Genomic DNA, 22,848 nt, shown 5'->3' on the forward strand with positions numbered 1-22,848 from the left:
TTTTTTCAATGTCCTCTTTAAAGGAGCTGTGCAACAATTTTTCTACTGTGCACAAATACCGCTTAAAACGGATCACTAACGTTAATGACCTATGAAACACACATTCGTTTTTCACCCCACGCAATAGAAGTCCCAGAAAAAAATTTAAGAAAAATGAGCAGCGTTCACCCCCTCAACTCGCAGCCAGAACAAGCGGCCACGTGATCTGGAGCCGATTATATGCCGCCAGTGTTGATCATAGCCACGCGCTGGGGTTGGCAAAGTGCAGGACACGCGGTGAGTTCCAGACATTGTTATGGCTCGGCTGTTGTCGTCGTTGCAGCGATTGGACACGGGCCACAACCCGAATGCTTCTCGAGCTAGCAATTGTCACGAGCCTAAGTCGAGTGCCCACGCAATGCTCGGGTCCAATCTATGAACCGCATTCAAATATCGTCACTTGGGTGTACTGCGATCCCCGAGTTACGTCATCAAATTTTGCAAAGGAGAGATTGAATGAAAATGATCGCTTTTGTCCATGAAATTACACCGCAACAAAGCAGTTCCTTGGCCAATGGCGTTCCGTGTGAGTATCCTAGAGTCCCAGGTGTGCCAGTAAGCTCGTGTAGAGAGAAAAACATTCCAATTGAATATCGTTGCACAGCTCCTTTAAGATGTCCCAAAATAGTACGGCGCCCCAACAATCAATGAATACATGCTCAACACTTTCTGGTTGTTTACACAATAAACAGTCAACCGACCATGGAACAAATATTCCTCTTTGTTTCATCCATACTTTCACAGGTAGTGTTCCGGTGTGTAGTTTAAAAAAGAAAGTTTTTACTGCAGGAGGGATATACATCTTTTTGACTCGACATAGTACATCCTGACCTGGGCCATCTGCGAACAATGCGCGATAGATAGCTACTGGAAAAAGTATGTCCAAGAGTGCCCGTGTAAGGTCTTTTCTGTTGACACTGGAAAGGTACTCCCGTGAAAATCGTGCAGATAGAAAATTAAAAGAGTCGACGACTTCTTTCAGAAAACCTACGGCAACCATAGGTTTTAAATTCTCGGATGAAACCAAAAAGGATGGGAAGTGACAAGCCAATTTTGTCTGAATCATTGTACGAAGAAATGGCTGTTCCTGATCTCGGAGGAAGAAAAACCTCGACACAAGTTGTCGAACATACAAATGTGGTAAGCAAATCCCACCAACGGAAATACGCCGGAAGAGGTTGTCTCGCCTCATCAGTTCAGATCCGGACTTCCAAACAAATAAAGCACAAATCCTATGAATTTTTTGCACGTTCTTCCTGGCACAATGCAGAACTTGCAATACATACATACTCCTAGCAATAAGAAAAATATTGCATGCAGTCGCTCTTGCAAAAATGGACAAATCTCGATTCGGCCATTTTGAAACTCTCCGTTTCAAATCATTAGTGACTTCGGACCAGTACGATGTGCTATTACGATATTGGTGGAGTGGTACACCGAGATATTTACAAGGCGTATCACTCCACCGGACGCCTTCGTATTCGGTTGGCCGCGTTGCCCATGAGCCATGCCAAAACCCAGAGCATTTCTCCCAGTTCACTGCTGCACCAGTTTCATTGCAAAACACCTTGGTTAGAGAAAGCGCCTCGGTAATACTTTTTTTGTCAGCGCAAAAAATGGCAATATCATCAGCGTAAGCTAAGACTTTTACCTCAACCTCCTTTAGGCTATAACCGCGAACGTTCTCGCTTTTAGCGATGCTCAAGCAGAAGGGTTCTAGGTATAAGGCAAACAATAGTGGTGATAGGGGACACCCTTCTCGGACCGAACACAGAACTGGGATGCTTGTAGTAAGATTATGGTTTATAATGAGTTTCGTTGTGCATCCCTTATAAGCCATTTTTACTCCATCAAAGATAACTTTACCTATTTTGACATGTGTCAGCACCTGCGAAAGAACTTCATGGCTGACGCGGTCAAATGCTTTTTGCAAGTCTATTCGGAGCATGGCAACCTGTTTTGTTTCGTCTGAGCAACATTCCAACACGCTTCTTGCGATATGAATATTTGTTTGTATACTTCTTCCTTTAATGCCGCAGGTTTGGTGGCTACCAACTAGTTGGCTAATAACACTTTGAAGCCGACGTGTCAGTATTTTTGCGAATATCTTATAGTCAGTATTGCACAACGTGATCGGTCGATAGTTAGTAAAGTTTCGCAGTTTTACGGGGTCCTCCGATTTGGGAATTAAAATGGTGTGAGTCTTCAGGAAGGATGGCGGCAGCATTCCCACGGCGTACGCTTCTCGTAGCACACCCAGGAGCGCTGTGAAACTACGATTTTTAAACTTCTTGTAGAATTCCGATGAAATTCCATCTGGCCCTAGCGCTTTGTGATTGGGCAGTTCTTCTACCGCTTTCTCAATTTCACCGAGCGTGATTGGTCCTTCGAGCCATTCCGTTATGTCATCTTGCAACTGAGGAACGTTCGCTATCAAACCGCATAGGCCTGTTGAGTTAGGTCGTAATACTTTACTCCCAAAGAGCTCGGTGTAGTATAGAACGAAGGCTTTTTCAATACTGCTAATGTCAGTTGTAATCTGATTATTAAACTCGATTTCGTAGATATCTTTTGCTAGTGCGTATTGTTTCTCAGAAGCCAACGCTCGTTTTGTAGGCTGCTCTCCAAAAAAAAATTTGTTCGTTCGAGAACGCACAACTGCACCTTCGTAACGCTCCCGATGTAAGAGCTCAATCTCTGACTTCAGGAATTGTATGTCCTTTAGCCCAGCGCCAGGATTTTCACATTCTGCCTTGTGAAGCACGTGCAAGTCCCTATTCAATTGCCGCTCTTTAGCTCTCGCTTTTGCCTTTATAGTAGTTGACCGTTCAATTGCGACTTGCTTGAGGTCGTCTTTAAAGTTCTCCCACCTTTCCAGTAGGCACTGTCTATTTGTTTCTGCATACTTTTCGAATAAGTCGTTTACGTGAGTAACAAAAATTTCATCTTTGAGAAGATTTGCATTTAGCTTCCAGAGTTCCCATTTGAACTTGTTCGTCGACCGTGCTCTCTTTCCAAATGTCGCCGTTACTAAGCAGTGATCGGTAAAAAAGAAAGACTTCACGTTATACTCTTGAAAATTACTTATCAGGTCGCATGACACGTAGATCCTATCGAGCCGAGCATGCATGGATGCTTGGAAATGCGTGAACTGAAGCAGTCCCTTCCGTCCACTCATTTCCGTTACGTCGGCCATGTTGCATTCATCGATCATATTGCTTAAAAGGTTCGCGCTGTTGTCATTGGTATCTCTACGCACCGACCTATCTGTAACGTTGCATACACAATTGAAATCTCCAAGAAATACAACAATGCGGTCACATTCCAAGTACTGACGGAGATAGTTAAAGCAAACCTCTCTTTCTCTTGTCCTATTTGGAGCATAAATACAGATAACTCGCCAGTACAGATCTGACATAGTGAAATCACATACAATGAAACGACCTTGGTCATGAGAAATTACCGACAAATTAGTTAGCTTTAAGGATTTTTTTAGGAAGAGGAAGCATCCTGCTGACGTACCTACGGCATGACTGACACACACTTCGTATTTCAGAAGAAATGGTTGTAAGGCTCGTTCAACTTGCTCATCTTCAGACATTTTGGTTTCTTGAATTGCTAAAATATCTAGTTGTTCTTGAGCTAGCAACCGTTGCAACTGGTACTGTTTATGGCTAGAATTCAGTCCCCTAACATTTAGAGATGCAAAACAACAAGGTTCTTGCATTTCGCATATGCCTTAAAGTTATGGATACTATGTATGCGAGCTACCCGTAGAGGTTATTTTCCTTTCGTTTCCGAATTACTTGCCTTATGACCATGCTTTTGTAAGTTCGAATTGTCTGTCGTCGGGTTTCCTTCGTAGGCCTACCAGGCTTCCGTCACTGTTAGCTACTGTGAGTTCTGTCGGTTGCGGTGCTTTGCATTGTCGCGTCCTTTCTTGGTGGTAACAAAATTCCACTTGGCCTCCTCTTCAAGATCTTTGTCTTCGGTCTCCAGGCTTTTTACGTTTTCAAGGGGTCTCTTGCTTACCTGACTTGCGTCAGGCATTTCTTCAACGATTGCTGGTGATTCTTCTTTTGTTTGTTGGTCTTCAAGGTCGCATTTTTCCTCAGTTTCAGATGCCCGTGGATCTGGAATACTCTTCACTTCAGTTGCCAGAGGCAGATTCTGTACAGCAACGGTTTTCTCTTGACCAGCCGCCACTTCTTTTTCTTTGGCGGGACATGCATTCCCACCTGTACCTGGAGTGATGAGAGCTGCAGGGGCAGTACTGGCTGCCGTACTCTCTGCCTCGTCAGCATCCATTAACAGTTCATGCACCGGGTCGATTTCTTGGCGTCCAACGGCAGTGGCGTATGTCTTCATACAATCGTCTGACTCATGACCGAAGCGGTGACACTCCGAGCACAGCGGTACACGACAGTCACGACGTATATGTCCCGTGTGCTTGCATCGCAAGCACAAAGGCGCGCGCCCGGGAACCACAATCAAGGAGTTCGCTCCAAACAGCCGTAACTGCTGTGGTAGACCGTCAATAGTCGTTCCCTCTTTGAGGTTGATCCGCACAAGTCTTGTCGCTGACTCAATGCCTTCAAAACCTTCCGCTTTCCAGGTTTCTCGTGCGACTTCTGTGACTTTGCCGTAAGGTTCCATAGCCTTGCGTACCGCATCATTGGAGACGTGGAAAGGGATCCAGTGTATCTTGAGTCTGACCTCTGCGTTGCTCGGGTCAATGACAAGACACCGTCTGCCCTTGACCGTGAGCTCTTTGGCCGAGACTAACCTGTACGTGGCCGCTGATGACCGAAGGGTGACGGTCCAGACGTGGTTCATCTGGTACGCTCCTATCGAAGCCACTTCCTTCAGGACGTTCAGGCGTTCCAGCTCTTGTTTGAAATCTTCAATCCTGTATGGGCGGTTCTTGCTATCGCAGTGAAGAATGACGGTGTTCAGAGCAAGCGCTCCGCGCGGCAGTGATGGCAATACAACCTGGTACTCATCAGTGGGTGCAGAAACAGAAAATCCACGGCCTGCAAGGGCCGTTGTAGACACTCCTTCGGAGCTCATATTTGGTACGTCTTGCGTGACCAACTTCTTCTTCTTCTATGCCATGCCACCGCTTTGGAAACTCGATTTGACTATTCGTTTTATACGAGATGCTTCGGCGGCAAATGCAGTTAAGCCGTCAACATGTTATGCAAAGCACTCGTACATCACTCGCCGTACTTCAGTTCTACTCACCTGCCATGTAGAGTACTTTCGCGTCGTAGAACGATCCTTCTGTTCGCGCGTCTCCGGCCCAGTAGATCTGGTACACCTTGGCGTCTTCAACTACACCGCTAAAGTTCCTCACATCGTCGGAACTCACAACAGGCTGGGTCTTGTCGAGTAGAAATTCTACTAAAACATAAGACATTGTAGAGCCCGGGCAGGATCAACAGGTTGGAGCAAGCGGGCAAACAAAACGAGTCGAGAGCGATCGTTCATGAAAGCTCGGCGAAGCCTCTATGGGAAAAGCGAAGTGTCGTGTTTGGCGCTTCGGCGGACTTCTGATCAAGGTTGTCGGTCGGTTGCGTGTCATATCTCTAACGTCAGCGGTTTTATGGGCTCACGTCCCGAAATCGTTTTCTCGTGCATAGGTTACTTTTCGTATTCATAAATTTGACGAAATAGTGGTATCCGAACGAACTTTACGTCCTTTGACCGTACGTCTGTCTGCACGTCAAAGCGTTTTGACGTACAGTCAGAGACAGTCGACGTACAATCAGAATCGCCACCAAGACATCCTGATGGCATTTCGCGGCGGCCGACTGCCACCAGGAAACCATCAGAAAGCCGACAAGCGGAGTCTGACTGGAGTTTGAGTGTCGGTCAGAGTAACCTGTTGGCCAATCAGACATGCTTGACGTACAGTCAGGCACATTCAGCGGTCCACTAGAAAACATTGACTGCCAAACAGGGTTACATTGATGGATTTTTCCTTCGGGGACTGTCCTACCTCATCCCCTTCCCCAACTCAGAGTAGCCAACCGAGGCAGGCTGCCTTGGTTAACCTCTCTGTCTTCTCCTCCTGCCCTTATCTTCTTCAACCCGTAACGAGGCCTGCGGGAGACGCCGGGGGAGCTGATTAGGGGTTTTTGAAAGCGGGGGATATTCAGGACGGTGCAAATAACGCGGGCAATTCGTAGCTGGGGTCTTGACACGGGCATCTCGGTATTGGGTTATTTGGTGCACCACCCCCACGAAAGCAGCCTCTGCTGCGTCGCGCCGTCATGGCGCGACGCAGCAGAGGCTGGTTGCATTATCTCTCCACGGGGCGCGGTGCCGCCAGGGCCGAGATGCGCTCCTATAGTAAACCGAAACTTAAAAACCCGTCGAATTTGTGCGGTTTTTTTAGAAAGGCGTAAAATGATGCGCGTGCCTACTATCGTTCTGCAATTTGTTGATTTAGTGTTTTTCGACGATGCTGAGCAATTTTATAATTGAAACCATGCCCTTAAACACAATATTAAAAAAGTGAATTACGCAAAAATAATTAACAACTTAATTATCCCGCACTTTAATAATTTTTGTAAATGAGCCCCTGGCCCGAGACCAAACCGACACAAGCTTTTTTTTTTTTTTTTTTGCGATGAATAGTTTTTGCAGGAGCGATTTTGCCCGAGTCCTTTGAAACACCCTGTATGTATGTATATATATATATATATATATATATATATATATATATATATATACATATATAGTTACTCCACCAGCTTTGCTTATCCGGTAACCACAAATAAAATAGAGAACTTTAGTGGATGGTTCCGATAACTCCGATACCCCCGATAACGATACGATGCATGCGCAAACGAGCCACCAAGACGATGTTCTAAAACTCTCTAATTTCTACGAAAGATGGGGGCTCGTAGGCAACTGCAGCGAAGAAAACAATGAGGGCACCGCAACTCGCGTGTGCACCTCGCCGCTCGCCGCGAGCGCGGGCGGCCGCGGGCGCAGGAGCACAGGTATCGGAAGAGCTTATCTCTGCACAAACTAAACGCAAAAAAAAGGAGGAAAACAGGAGCTAAAAAGAAACTGGGTAGCATAGATCATGCTATACTGCCTCTCCGTCCATGAAAATAATTTAGCAGGTATAAAAAACATGAACAAAAAGGAGCAAAAACAAACAACAAAATATACAGCAAAAAAAGACATTCTTTTTTTTTTAAGGTCTTTCTTTCGTTCTATATACTGCACTAAATCTTATCTCTGTGGTTTTAGGTACAAAAAGCGTATGTTGGAAGATGGCGAGAGGTCAAGCACCCTAAAAACAATTATTGTTATTATTATTATTATTATTATTTTAGAAGAAGAAGTCACAGTGTTCGGACATTTACTTCCTTCGTGCTGAGATTTTATATCACTTTTTATGCTTAAATTAAGTGGTGGTCTTCGCCGAGTTCGTTCCATCCGCTCAAGGTAAAGAGGTCATCTGGGCTGATCGCTTGATCATCTATTTCGGCATCAGATTTCATCTCTGCGAGCCTAGCTTCCCCGAGCGACGAAGACTCATGACCACCGCATACTGGCACTCCATACTTCTCTGACGACCCTCCCTTTCCACGCTTTTCGTCCGCCACCACTGCTCCGGTTTTCGATGCTGCGTCTTCTGACCAACACAGTAAGCCCGACAGCCGCCTTGCTCAACAAGCCCTTGACCCGGATCTTCTGGCCATCGCAGTGAGCTCAACATCTGCCTACCGCAACAAACCCTTTTACCCAGATTACTTTGGGACACACCGGTCTCGTTGGGTCTTGGCGGTTGGTCGCGTGTTAAGCTCTAGCTGTGTTTCACTTTTGCGGGTGAGCCTGGAACTGTTTATTTTTCTCGCATTCTGTTTGGCTCTAATTTATCATTTATACCGTCAACTTCTTCTTCGTCGTGAACTGCGTACCATGCCTACACCGGAGCCCTGTGCTGTCTGTTCTGGCTCTCTGCCAACTGACGGTCGTTTTATGAAATGTGTTGACTGTTCCAAAGCCTACCACTTGGGTAAGAAGTGTTCGGGAGTGTCTGATGGTACATTCAAAGGGATGAGCGCTTCTAAACTAGAGAAATGGGGCTGTCTCGCCTGTCGTGGAGGGCTGCCCAGGTCCGACACTGAAGTCGAGCTTTCACCCTCTCAAGACGACTCCAGTTCTTTCGTTTCGCAACTCTCGAGTGTGAGTCAAAAGCTCGATCTTCTTCTTTCGTGGAAAGATACCGTCCGTGCTCTGCACGAACTGCATCCAAACATAGATGCGCTATTAACGCTGAAGCAGACAGTGGACTTTATGCGAGTTACCATCAATGAAATGCAAACATCTATGAATTTTTACTCCACCCAGTACGACTCACTAGTGTTGACAACGAAGTCTCAAGACAAAACTATCAAAGATCTTCAAAGTGAAACGAGCGCTTTGCGCTCGATTGTAGCCGAGCAGACAAACGAGATCCGTCAGCTCAGAACAAACCATAATGATTCAGATCAAACAAACCGCCTCCCTAACTTAGAGATTCACGGTATACCAGTTTCGCCTCAAGAAAACATCGGGAATACCATGACAAACCTAGCAGATCAACTTGGTGTGGAGGGTTTCGAACCCGCGCATGTCGTGGTAGCACATCGCTTGCCGGTTAAACCGGGAACAGTCCCTCCCATCCTGGTCCGGTTCTCTACAGTCTCTCAAAAAGAACGTTGGATGGCTTGTCGTGGACGCCTCGGCTCCATACGTCAGGACGAATCTCATCCTAGGATATACTTTAATGATAACCTAGCGGAAGCGAACAGGAAGCTGTTTTGGTTGGCACGAACTAGAGGCAAAGAAAAGGGTTACAAATTTGTATGGGTGCGCCACGGAAAAATCTTTGCAAAGCAATACCAGAATTCTCCACTCCTTCGCATCCCCAATACTGATGCATTGGAACAATTGGTTTAGGCGTCTAAAAGAGTATTGTTAGATAAAAGCCCTAGAATTATGTCTAGGAACAGTTTTTTTCAGATAAAAAAACCTAGACTCATGTAAAGAAATATTTAAGACACGGGCAGGCAGTATTTTTACTTTGTTTCATGTCAATATACGAAGCATTCGAAAGCACTGGTGTGAATTTCAGTTAGCCATTGACTCTGTGCGTTTTATCGCCGATGTGATTGTTTTGACTGAAATTAATATTCATGATGAGGATGTAGGCCAATTTTTGTTGCCAGGGTTTAATAGCACGTTTTATACTCGTGACAAAAAGCGCGGCGGTGGTATCGCGGTATTTTTGAAGGACGATTTGTTTTTCTCAGAGGTTAAGTTTTCAATCCAATCATGTGAGAACATTTCACTTCGTATTCTTACTTCTGTCTATAATATATACCTGCTAGCCTGCTATAGGCCACCCTCTGGAAACGTATCTGAATTTCTCTCTGACCTGGGGGACTGTTTACAAACTTTGCCTAATAATGCGTCCCTCTGTCTTGTAGGGGATTTCAACATTGATCTATTGAAGCCTTCGAGAGCACTGGTTTGCGAGTATCTAACTCTTTTGGCAGATAACGGCGTAGAGCCTGCGATTCAGGCCCCCACAAGGGAAGAACTCCTCGGAGACAAAATTGTGATATCATCTATTGATCATATCAATTTAAGATCTTCAACATCAACAACAAAGGCAGCAGTCATTTCATACAAATTATCGGACCACTATTTTATAGGATGTCAGTTGGAATTCCCAGGAGATGCGTTGGTGACAGGTATCAACAGTAAGCACCGCGTTGAGATTGTTGATCGCCATAGTCTCGACAACTGTATTTCTACTTATGACTGGCTTACATTTCAGCATTCCGTGTCACGCCCTGACATTTATCTTACTTTTGTGCAACTGTTTAGACAGTTTACTGAAGCGTCAAAAAAGATTATTGTTGTAAAACAAAGAAAAGACAACATACGCTGGCTAAATAAAGACATATTGTCTGTTATAAAACTCAAGGAAATAGCCTGGAAGCGATGCCGCCGGTCTTCACATAATTCCATCCTTAAAGCAGAATTCAGAACTATCCGGAACAGAGTCAGCGCGTTAATTCGCTGAGCTAAGCGGCTGTACTTTCAAAAGCAGTTCTCTGATTCTAGACGCAACTCGGCTAAAACGTGGTCGTTAATCAACGAGTTACGTGGTGTTACATCTCCTCACATTCAAAATTTTGACGGTACCTTTGGACCTAATTCACTGGCTACGGCAAATACCTTCAACAATTTTTTTGCTTCCTTCTCGGGCAGTGCCTGGCTATCGGCCACAGCGGCCTTTTCTAGTCCCTCCCTGAACTCGGCTTCCGCATTTCGTCCTGAAATGACATCGCAGGATCTCGAGTCAATAATTTTCGGGCTCAAGCCAAATAAATTACCAGGTTATGATGGAATATGTCTTAGCGATCTCCGTAGAAATTTTAGGTACTTAAAAGATACTCTTCTACTTATGCTCAACACAATGATCGAGACAGGTTCCATTCCCATCGAATTGAAAACTGCTATTGTTAAACCTCCTTTTAAAGGAGGTCAGCGTGGCCAGGTTCAAAACTATCGGCCAATTTCTATTCTACCATGTATAGCTAAAATATTGGAAAAATTTATTTACATCACTATGTCTTCTTTCGTAGAGAAGTGCAACATAATATCTCCCAACCAATACGGTTTCGTGCCTGGTCGTGGGACTCAACCCCTTCTCGAAGCGCTATCTGATGAGATAAATTTGGGTTTTGAGAACAACCTGTTTATTTGCGCTTGCTTTCTTGATGTAAGAAAGGCGTTCGACACAGTGAGTCACTCTATTTTATTGCAAAAACTTTCAGCTGTTGGTTTCCGGGGTCCCTTTTTGTCCTTACTAACTAATTTCCTGCAAGATCGTTCCCAGCTGGTTTCAATCAAAGGCATACACAGCGTCAAAGTCTCTTTAAAATCTGGTGTCCCACAGGGCTCTGTACTTTCGCCTTTACTCTTCAATATCTATGTAAATGATATGTCTACCTCTGTTTCGAACTACTCCCTTTATCAATACGCGGACGACACTCTTTTGTTAACAAGTCATCTTACTTATTCAAGGGCTATGGAGATGCTCCAGGAATGTTCTTTAGGACTAATGAACTGGTTCGCCCATAATCTTTAGATATCAATGTCTCAAAAACTAAGTTCGTATGTTTTCACAATCCCGTTAAGTTAGTTGATCTAAATACTCCACTTTTCCTCCACACGTCGCACTGTGTCAACTGCCAGTGCACTCCCATCGCTTTCTCAGACACTGTGAAGTATTTAGGAATTATTTTTGATTCTGATCTTTCTTGGAATTCACACCTCACAAGACTGTGTTCTAAGTTAAGGAGCGTTTCTTGCTTAATGTACAACATCAAGGCTTTTCTACCATTTAATCTCAGGAAACTCATAGTTCACTCGTTAGCATATGGCTCCCTCCGCTACGGAATCACCATTTTTGGAAATTGCTCTGGATTATGGCAGGCAAAAATCAATAATATTCTAAAAGGAATGCTGCGTAATGTTTACTACAGGCCTACCACTTCCTCTCAGGATATGTTTCAAATATTATCTATGCCCAACTTTCAATCTCTGTTTGTGGAAACGGTAGTCCTTAGTCATTACTGGAATACTGACTTCAAAACACCTCGTCCGAATATCCGGCAACTGCGAACGGTTCCACGATTTGTTATCACCAAATGTTACACTCGATATGGCAAGAACTTGCGGTCCTTCTACGTTCCTCGGATTTTTAATTCTTTACCTGCTAATTTCCCTGATTTCACTTCCAGAAAAAAGCTTAGAAAATCGCTTCGCCTTCTCCTGTCTTCCGATGAGTCGATCTAAAAATGTATAACATTTTTGTGTGTGTTCTTTTTTGCGTTTTGTATTTTTTTCTCAAACGCCCTTATTGGATTTTATTTGGCAGTTTTTTTTGTCCCCACTAGCATTGCCACCAGGTATGTGTCTTTTGATGGGTGCATCTTGCGTATAGTCCAAAGATGATTGATTAAAATAGTGCTTTTATTTATGGTTACTATTAATGACACAAATATGGTGCTGTCCTCAATATGGTGTATTTGTGATGTAACTCAATTTTGCTTGTGTCAAATTCTGCGTCATATTTATTGTTTTGTTTTGTTTTCATGACTCGTTTTGTGACTGTTCTCATCCACTGAGAATCTCAATCTTCACCTGGACATACCCTGCATCGTGCAACTCTTCAAGGAATGATTCTGTGATTTTTTTCTAGTGACATAGCCTGACTTTCTTTTTATTTTTATTGAATTTTATATTTTCTTGTGTTTCGGAAGCCTAAGCTTCAACTGGAACTATAGTTAATTCTGGTCAAGTTCACAATTTTTTTAATATTTTTCCTTTTTCTTTCTTCTTTTGTGATCATTATTTTGATATCTTTGCAACCTCGGTTTAGTCACACAAGCCCATGAAGGCTTTGACGAACCTGCGTTGTTTTGTGGATACGCTCCTCCATCACAAATAAATTATGAAATTATGAAATTATACTTTGGAATTTTTATTTGCGTGACGGTGCTGAACAAAATGTAAGACCACGATTAAACGAGCTTGGTAAGGGTCCTCGGGACTGAGAAAGGAAAGGAGAGGAACGCTCGTCCTTAGGTGCAATCTATGCGAAAACTGTATTTCGGATTTTTTTTTATTCCAGTATTTTAGTTTTGAGAAATTTCAGTTTAATGATCGATCATCTGCTAAATCGGAGGTTTGCTCAAACTTGCGTGAATGCATGAAATTACATTGACAAACCGGTCAAGTTTTGGGAATTTCTGGCGGGTACAACAATTTATCGCAGGAATTATTCCTTTACTAAGTCATGGTAACCAACAACAACAAAAAAAAAGTGTTCACTTTGAAGAAATGCTTTGCGAGTGTCGCAGTCTCTTGGCTCGCGCAAATACAATTTGTTCGTTTTTTTCAATGTTTACTGTAAAATTACTTTCTGGTAATGGTCATTTCTCACTGACACTTATAAACCATTTTCTTTTTTCAGCATTCAGCTCCAGCTGCTCGCTGCATTTCGCTTCGGCCTCTGCCCCGTTTCACTCGAAGTCCGACTGTACCCGACGCGACGACCTGACAGAGCCAATCAATCGGCGCCAAAAAGTGAATGGTCACGCCGCTCGTTGTCCTTCGAACAGATGGTCGCGCTTATAAGCCACGTACGCGACCGACAGATCAGCGCAATGTTAAAATGTCGACTCTGGTTTGTTGGCAGGCTGGTTGTTGGTCTAAGAATGCGACGACTCCGAGGTTTCACTGTTAGTTTTACACACACCATCAAACTTGTAGTTCGCCAACTGATGATAAGTAGCCGAGATCATACTACTCATGACGTCACGACGAGGCCAATTCTGGTGGTGACGTCATGAACGGAAACTATAAAAGGGCGCCACCGAAATATCTCGTTGCTAATAGACACCGACAAGAGGGGAGAACGAGACAAACACAATTGCGAATTGTGTTGTCTCGTTCTTCCCTCCTTTCCGTGTCAATAAGCGCGACCATGTTTTCGAAAGAGTAGAACATTTTTTTCTTACGCGAGACCGTGGGCCAATGTGCCCCGCTTTCCCTACCAATTCTCAGCAAGGCCCGCAGCTGGCTGAATCGTGCCTTTTTACTCTAATAAAGATGTTTCAAACAACAACAACCTTTTAAGGGGAGCTTCGCTCGTCAGGGTATTAGCTCCGGCGATGTGAAAGCTGCGCACGGCTGCGCATAAATCCCTATATATTTTCACTGTGTGCACCATCAATATTTAAAATCCCCCTGTTTTGCATTATTCGCATTGAATTTGTAATACATACATATGATATTCTCTTGGCCCTACTTTTAATTCGTTCCTGATTTAGTGCATCGGTTTTTCATAAGGAAATCTTACGGTGAATGTTATTTGTATGCTTCGTTAAAGTGTTTTTGCCTGAATCTAAATTTAAAATTCAGAAACACTACATAATAATTTTCTTTTCGCTTTTGAAAATGGCAAGACGCCATTGTCAAGAGCGAAAAGTGGAAACAAGCCTTATTTTGCTTTCCCTTTACTTTACTGCTTCAGGGAACAATAAGGTTTACATTAAAGTTAGCAAAAAGGCAACGCTTCCCGGAAGTTTCCGCGTAGAGCACACGAAGAAACAATGAATATATTAAACAAAACAAAACCTCTCATATAACAAAATGTAAAACTATTTTGACGAAACTTTTTTGCTAACAATCCCACTGGTAACTTTTTTTCTGTGAATAAGTAATTTTGATCGAATGTAAACATAGTCAAAATTTAATAACTTTTTGCATAAATAATTACAAAAAAAAATTATATTTACAGCAAGAACTACGATCTAAATATTTTGTATTGCAGGCGTATTACTCTGAGAGTTGCTCACAAGAAAAGCACAGTCTGCCGTATACTAGTATGTCTCTCTGTAAGCGCGTGGGGATTCTGAGCTCAGGCCGGCTCAGAAGTGCAGACACCGCACGCGACCACGCACACCAAGCTCGAACAATGTCAGAGTCTCAAGAGAGGCACAGGCGATAATGATCGAACTATAAATGAATTTAGTGAAAACAAAAGCCCAAACAAAGAGACAAAAAGTAAAAAAAGAAAGTCAAATCAATGTCAGCGGAGTTGGGTAGCTCCCGAAAGAAAAAAAATTGTAAAGCAGTTCGATTGTTTCCAGAAAACTAAGTTCAAATTTCAATGCATTATATTTTGAACCGAGTACAGTTCTAATCGCAAATAAACCCTTCTGCATCAGAATATTGTAATCCACATGCTTTAATAAAATTACTACTAAGGCAACAAGAACAAAATTTCGCTCGCTCATTTTCGGAGTCCGGAACAAGCGTCATTATTTACTGGGGCAATGATCTTCGTCGACTGACAGGATTACCTTTGCCACTTGTTCCGAGGGCAAGTTTGCGAGCAGGCATCTCCTAGACATAGCAGGCATTGACCTCACATCAACGGCCACAGTGGTGGCCCTGCCAGTGAGAGTGTGCATATTGCAGCACACGTTTCGGACCACCGAATCTGTTTTTGTTCTCGGCAAGAACAAGTAGGAGTGACCACCAGTATGGTGCGATGACCTCAGGCGCAAGCCACGAATACTCCATTTGATCATAACATGTCGAACAGCGAAGGGAACTGACCCAATGAGAGAGTCGGAGCGAGGTACGTGATCACGTAGAGTCAGCGTGCGGTCCTCGTGTCACGTTCTTTGCTCCCTCCTTCTCATTGGATAAAGGCGGGGGGAGTTCCACTAGTCCCGACGCAGCCGATGCTACGGGCTGACGGGACCAATCAGACAGCTTGAAAAGCGCACCATCATGTTGTTCCTCATATTTCTGTACGTGTTCTCTTATTGCTGAATCTCTCATGAACAGGAAAGGCCCAGTGAGTCGCGCTTTTGACGCTGCTCAAATGGTCCCATCACCTCGTAATGGGATCAATCGAGCTGGAACGAAGTACAGATAGCGAGGCCACCTAGTGCCAAATTTTCGCTGTCACCTAAGAGAGGCGAACGACAGGTCGGACAAGAGTGCTGGATCAGTGTTGGGCAGGGACTCGTCGTGTCAGTAAGAACACGACTACCAGTCGAAAGCTGAGTGAGCACTCGTGTCCACCCAATCCAGCGTTTGCCTCTTTCGGTGAGAATCTTCTAGAGCCCAGCGGAGCGTGCTGACCTGCGCGGAGTCGACGCCCTCGAGGAGCGCCCTTGTGCGGTGTCCCGCTCTGACGGTGGCCTTGAGCACGCCGTCCACGTAGACGTGGTAGGCCTCCAGGGAGCCCAGCACCACGTCCGGTGGCAGCCAGCCGATCAGCACGCTCTTGATCAGCTGCCGCTCCATCACCAGCCGCTGCGGTGGAGGCACCGGGAAGCTGCCGCCGCCGCCGCCGCCAACCAATCCTGCGCGACGGACATCCAATGAGACTCCGCGTATAAGTATTTCCATCGGTTATCAATCACTAGGGGTCTGTATTTTAGGGGTTTATTCTTCTTCAACTTGAGGGCTGTTTTATTTTAGTTATATTTTCTTTTGTGGCTTTGGTGTTTCTTGGATGTAAATTTTCGGTATCAGACAGAAAATCCGTGTTTATCGGGGCTGATGTTCAAGAAATAAGGACAGGAACCTAGGATTATCAAGCTCCGGGGAACATATGCGCATGACCTGAGTACTTGAAAATCGTCCTTGTACCGAGAAGAGAAGCAAACGAGATTAGGGGTGTCGTACCGGATAAAGTACCGTAACTAATCCTGGGAAAGTAGCGCCAAGCCCCCCGTATGGTCGTCATTTTGGTTCCTGCAATGAGTCATTTCACCTTGATTTCTCCATTCTTGGTGAGTCGATCTAAATTCGCTGGTGACGTGTAGCTTTATGGAGACGTTTCTGGTATATCGAGATTCTGCTATACCCACATTTCGGTGAAACAAGCGTACACCTTCGTACCGTCACCTCATGCGGCATCGGTGCTTGGAGACATTGAAAATAAATTTCCCGTCTTAAAATACGCAAAAAGACAAACAAAAAACAATCCCACTGTAAGAGATCTGCGGAGATAAGCAGGATTGATAAGTCAGCTGCATGCACAACGCCAAAGACGCTTATATTGGAGAGGAACCTCTCCGGTACGATGATGCTCCATGGCGACCTTGGCGTGACTTGTTCAGAACGACCTTTTTGGAAGCTTCGAAGATTTGAATGGACCGAAATGGCGATTGCCATGGCAACTGAGACACACATCAGCCAACCACTTTGCTAGGTTTGGTCGTCTGTCTGTTGGCATTTTTTTATTTTTTTTTTGTGTCCAGCTAGCAGGAAGGGAAGGCAATGACGCTACTTTCCCATGATGCGGTGATTTTACTTCCCGAGGAAAGAAAAAGTCTCGAACACACTTCACGCCATGTCTGTGTTCCAGCAACACGGTGTAAAGCTCAACTTAAATATACATAGTTAGTCAAAGCTTAAAGATTTTTTCCCATTCAAAGACATATCCAATTCGGATTTTGTCGGTTTTCCCAGATTTTGATGAAATCAGCTAGGGGGTTAATTTTCGGGGTTTATCGGTAAATAGCGGAAAGACACCGAACCTTAGTTATCACCCGAGTAAAAACTGCGAAGACTCTGGGTTGTGGACGAATGCCCTGTGCCTTATATTGCGCGGAAGAGAGTAACTCCGCATGCACAAAACTCTTTCCAAAACCGAGTAGACAAAGATGCCAGGGTGCAGAAGGCGATGATTAGAATGGCTGCAGTACGAAGTCCCACATTTGTTATCCACACGGTGGAATGCTGTTCGTTCCATCGGCGGGAAACACTTTCTTGATAACATTGATGGTAATTAATTTTTATAAAATGTTCAGTGTACTAAATATCTACGCGAGTGCACAAACCTACAGAATATAAAATTTAAAATAAAAATTCTTTCGAGAAATAAAGTTTTGAAGCTAACGCGTAGACCTCCGAATCACTTGCTGCCGGTCTACTAGCAACAACGAGCAGGGTCACTAGTGAAGTCAAATGCTGTGTCCGAGAGCGGACGACGCTTCCTTCTCCACGGCGTTGTGTGTTGTAGTGATAGTGAGCGTCTCTGGCTTTGCTAATTGTGCCTGGTTTAGGCTGTTCGCGGGATTCAATGGAGGGTGGGGGGAATCGGTGAATGGCTGTGGGGTGCAATTACCCCGGGAAGTAATGAAGCTGAGTGGTATCTTATTGGTTTCCCTCTACCGAGATGTCTCTGTGAAGGAAAGAGGTTCCGGGCAGACGACGCGAACGCTCGCCCCTAACGTTCACGTTGTGCTAGAAAACAGTTCGTACCTTGCTAGCAAATAAAACCTTCCATGTTCGGCTTCGAAGCGGTATCTGGGTCCACACGTGGGCGGATCACGGCCACCGCGGGAGGTCCCCTCGGAGGCGATGCGGGCGGATCGAATGTGAACGGCGAATCGTCCGAAATCTCGCGCTGAAAATCTTTAAAACATTTGCTAGTCACTGCTTGACTAAGACAAGCTCGATGAATCGTAGTCCGTCATTTCCCACGGTCGATAACGACGGCCTTCTGACTGCTTCCGACGATGGGCAAAACAGGCTCGTGCTGCCCACGTGCTTATGTATATACAACATCTGACGTCAGAACAAGAGGAAAGACCGGTAAAGTCGCAGGTTAGGTTCGGCTTCTGTTATATCGTATTTCTACGATTAAAAATTATTTATAAATATTTGGGGGAAATTTACTCGGTGCTCTAAACCCAGTTTCTTAAATTCTTCGAAAAAAAAAAAAAAAAACTCGTTTAGTTGAAAACATTCAAGATGACGTATTTAAGACGGCGAGCTAATCCGAAAATCTCTCCAAAGTGCCTATGCAAGTTCCTATTAAGAATGCCAGTGCGTCAAAGACATTATTGCTAGAGACTGTCTCAAATGGTATACGGGGTGTTTCAGCGAAGGCTTTCAAAAATCGCAACATGCAGCGCAACACAGTTGCTTTCATTCTACGAGGAAGGCGAGGCAGTGGTTTCGCGCATCGGTCCACCGGTGTGTAGGGCCGCTGGTGGAAAGATACGCTCCTTATCAGAAACCGAAACCTAAAAACACTACCAAAATAAACGGTTTTTTGTCTGTTTTTTTACGTTATAAAATGCTTCTTTTGCCTTATGTAGTTTTAGTATGAGATTGATTTTGTGGTTTGGGGGGGTTCTTAACAAGGTTCTCTTTTGCACCATATGTTTATTTTCACTAATTAAGGAGCAATTAGCAAATTTCAGTTACTTGATTAGTTCATTAATACGCATTTTTCAATCCTTGACGTCCGCCGCGGCTGGCAGTTTGCTCCCGGAAAGTTTCTTTTTTTTTTTCTTCTTAGCCACCATTTTTCTAGAGATTTTTGAAAGACCTCGTTGAAACATCCTGCATAAATTCCTCAAAGCGTATATTACATTCTACTTAAACAAGAAAGACAACAAAACCCAGCAGAATATTGTTTATCTGACGCCACCCAGGAAGAAATCATTTGAAACTCCAATACCCAAGCTAAAAATAAACACACCAGGGCCCGTTTGCTCGAAGCGCTAACCGCGGCTAAAGTTAGCCGCAGTACCTAGGAGAGGGATTTTGAAATCACGTGACTCGGCTCGGTAGGGATGCGGGGAAACATGGAGGGGCCCCGGTGAGCCAGCGCCGCTCGCTTCGGAACTAATATGTCGTTGTAGCTGAAATATCGGCCGCGTTAGTCAGCAACGAAGGGTGCAGGAAGCTTTCGCTTTGCCTTACCTCACTTAAGTCGCAAAGCATGAGCAATGACCTCCCGCATTTTTTAGATAGTCTTTCGATTCTGGCCATTCCTAAGCCTAAGTGAACGCGATAATTGTCAGCATGGCAACGTCTTTGGAAAGCGGATTGCCTTGACTCAATCGGCCGGGTATTGATAGCACACGAAAACAGAAAGCGTCCCAGTAGACTTTTTCGAAATTACCCAAGCATCAAGGAGAACGCTGGAAGTGTAATTCTACGGTCCGCGCGCGCTGGCCTTCCTCTTATAAAAGATTCGAAGTAAATAATAATAATAAAAAAAATGCAGTGGCTTAGCTCGGCTATGCCAGGATATACGTAGCGTAAGCTTATGCCCACAAAATGAGATGCGCTATCAAGCGGCTCCGGTGCAGCGTCAGACTTGGCTACTGCGCAACGGCGGCGGACAGCTGGGCACGCGGCAGCGCCAGTGCGTTTGCCGTGGCTATGACGTCACTCCTCTGGAATGTGCAGACCGGCGAGGCGCGCGCGGTGGCGGCGGCGGCTCCGGCGCGCCAGCTCTGCGCCGTGTGACGTCACTGCTCCTCACGCATGCGCGGAGCGGCGAACGCGCGCGGCGGCGGCGGCGGAGCGCGCGGCGGCGGCGGCGGAGCGCGCGGCGGCGGCGGAGACGTTGCCATGCCGAAAATTATCGAGTTCATTTAGGTTTAGGAATGACCAGAATCGAAAGACTATCTAAAAAATGCGGCGAGGCCATAGCTCATGCTTTGCGATTTAAGTGAGGTAAGGCAAGGCGAAAGCCTCGTGCACCATTTGTTGCCGACCAACGCGCCCTGCATTGCAGCTACAACGACATATTGGTTCCAAAGCGAGCGGCGCTCACTCACCGGGCACTGCCATGTTTCCCCGCATCCCTACCGAGCCTGTCACGTGATTTCAAAATCCCTGTCCTAGGTACTGCGGCTAAACTTTACCGCGGTTAGCGCTTCGAGCAAACGGGCACTGAGAACCAAAAGCGAGAGAGGAAACGGGATTCTCGCATTTTTTTTTTCGACAAATGTATTCCCAGCAACGACCAACTGACTGTCTTGTCATACACATCGAAGGTTCCCCACATATATTACAGCCAATTGTCGAGGCATAGGCTCGATAAAAACAACAACGAAAAAGAAGCTTAAACAATCGTAAAGTGCACTCGAATGACACTGTATGTCAACGGAAACAGTGCACTACTATCAAACTCTATAAACCGCTTCAGGAAAGTAGTTTTTCGATTTCGATCTTCATAACCGTCCGAGAAAAGGTGTAAGAGTAAAGTAAACTCTAAAAGTCTTCAAGCCGTATTTAAAAATTAAAGCACACATGCAGGAGCGAATAACGAAGTGTAAGTGAGCCAACAATTCGGTAAAGTATCGTCATATCTAACAGGATCTCGAGAATAAAGGAAGAAAGGCGCGGAGATGCAGACAACTATGGTTCGTTTTACGTAATCACGGAACGACCGAAATATACAAGCTGCCCCAACTAGCAAACACCGAGCTTCAACGCCAACATAAAGGAAAACAAAAAGACGCTGGGAGTCTGGCGAAACGCCTTCTTAGAAGTGGCCGAATTTCACCCTACTTGGTCCAAAAAGGTAAGCTTCGTCAGAAAAGGGACTATGATCCGGTATATAAAACATTTAAAAATTCAAAAACACAACCACCACACTTGATTTTTTTTTTTAAATTTGTATAAACAATAAAAAATAGAACAAAAAGAAAACGAGTAACTGACGTGAAACTTTTATCGGTTACCCTTGATACGAAAAGTACGCGGGAAACTTTGCTGCTTCGTAGAGAGCTACGTTAAAGTGTGAATACCGTGTACGGATTTGACAAATTCGAATACCGTATATCCTGAACTTCAGTTCGTAGACTATATATGCTTAAAAGTTAAAATTTTAAGCCGGTGCAAACTATACGAGGACTTGCGTTGTTTTTTTGTTTTTTTTCTCGTCGGTTATTGCGACGAGACGTGACCGACTTCGTAACAGACAAAGTGTGTTAGAGGTGTTTGCAAATTTGTTATAAGTCACTGATTTGACTCCAAATTGGGTCAGCACATTAATAGACACATCTCAACTACTAAACCCAAATAAAAGTAACGATACCTTTTTCTTTTCTTGCGAACTTACTAAAAGCTTTAAATTTGGTTTGAAACGCTGAGAGGCTCAACTGGCAGCATCGAAAACGTGACGTCAAACGGGGCCACTACAGTTTGTTCACAACGAGTTAGAAGAAGTTTGACGGTGTGAAATGAATGCTCGGAAAGCTCATGACAGCAGAACGAAAGAAAACGCGCAATATACCGTGTTCTTAAGATTGCCTGCTGGACTCGCAATGTATACAACATGCGACGTCACCCCATTGGAGAGCTCACGAAAAGTTGTATGTTTTTGCATAAACTTCCTTCGCCGTTTTTACAATAGCTATTTTGAATTTATTTAAGATAATGAATTGCATGCAGGGCAGAGTAAAGCCTTGGCATTCCTAAAATGTGTTTAGTATGGCTAGCACGAAAAATCGCCGATGCGCCGCTTATATATGTATGGTACAAGTTTTCTTGCGGGTTGATAAAGTGGGCATTTGTCGAGATTTGCTGCAAATTAAACTTTTTACGCGCGGACTAGGCGCCAGGTACAGACCACGCTCCGAGTGCGAACTATCTAAGGAACCATTTTTTTTTCCAATTAAGCTTTGCCCCTGCAGGCTATTCACCGAGTGCGGACTATATACCCCGTACTTTGTGAATAGTCACTCGGGTTATATTAGACACCCCGCTATATGAACACAATTTTCGAGGAACAATGGGAACATACGTGCATACTCGTTTCGTTATTATGGACAACTTACATAATGGACGATTTTTTTGGAGGAACGGAGGTGTCCGTGTTAATGAGACACCACTGTATATACATATTATAAAAATGGCTCTGCGTTCACTTTCGGGCGGACAACGCGGAGCACCAGCCACCACGATCAACTGAGCGTTCGCGGAAAAATTACGAGACGCAAAATAAAGAGTATGCTGGAAGGTCGTACTCGGCCCCGATCCCCCGGACTATTTCTGCTAAGAAGCGCGTGATATTTAGATAGACGTCCACGCACCCATGCCGTCGTTTTCCCGTTCTGTCTCGGAGAGGGCGTCTTCGTCCACTTCCTCAATGTCCTCCAGATCGATGTAATCGTTCATACGGTGCAGGTCCTCTGCGTGGAAAAAAAATTAGCAGTTCTGTGTGAATCCACAGTACAATCACAGCTGCGACACGTCACGGCAAAGTCACTGGGCATCGGTGTCGCGTTCCCGCGCACGGTGGGGTCTCGACGGCGAAGTCTCTCGGCTTCGTTATCACGAGCACGCACCTCACTGTTTTCCCTGAGACGCGTCAGCGTCGCCTCCAGCGCCCTCTTTTGGTGTCTCACAACAAGCGCGACGCTGTAGTACGCGGCGACGCCAAGA

General features: G+C 44.8%; 1 protein-coding gene across 1 annotated transcript in view; it reads right to left on the reverse strand.

Annotated features, from left to right (window-relative positions):
* LOC8053276 (peripheral-type benzodiazepine receptor-associated protein 1) overlaps positions 1-22,848 on the reverse strand; it is a 196,290-nt gene that overhangs the window by 52,349 nt on the left and 121,093 nt on the right. Inside the window, exons 17-18 of the mRNA XM_042290344.1 lie at positions 22,497-22,595; positions 15,784-16,007 (exon numbers count right to left, since the gene is read on the reverse strand). Of these exons, the coding sequence (XP_042146278.1) occupies positions 15,784-16,007; positions 22,497-22,595 (323 nt within the window). The remainder of the gene's footprint in view (positions 1-15,783; positions 16,008-22,496; positions 22,596-22,848) is intronic.

The sequence above is a fragment of the Ixodes scapularis genome, unplaced genomic scaffold (genome assembly GCF_016920785.2).
Source record: "Ixodes scapularis isolate PalLabHiFi unplaced genomic scaffold, ASM1692078v2 PGA_scaffold1__304_contigs__length_218370807, whole genome shotgun sequence".
In the NCBI taxonomy this organism is placed as follows: domain Eukaryota; kingdom Metazoa; phylum Arthropoda; class Arachnida; order Ixodida; family Ixodidae; genus Ixodes; species Ixodes scapularis.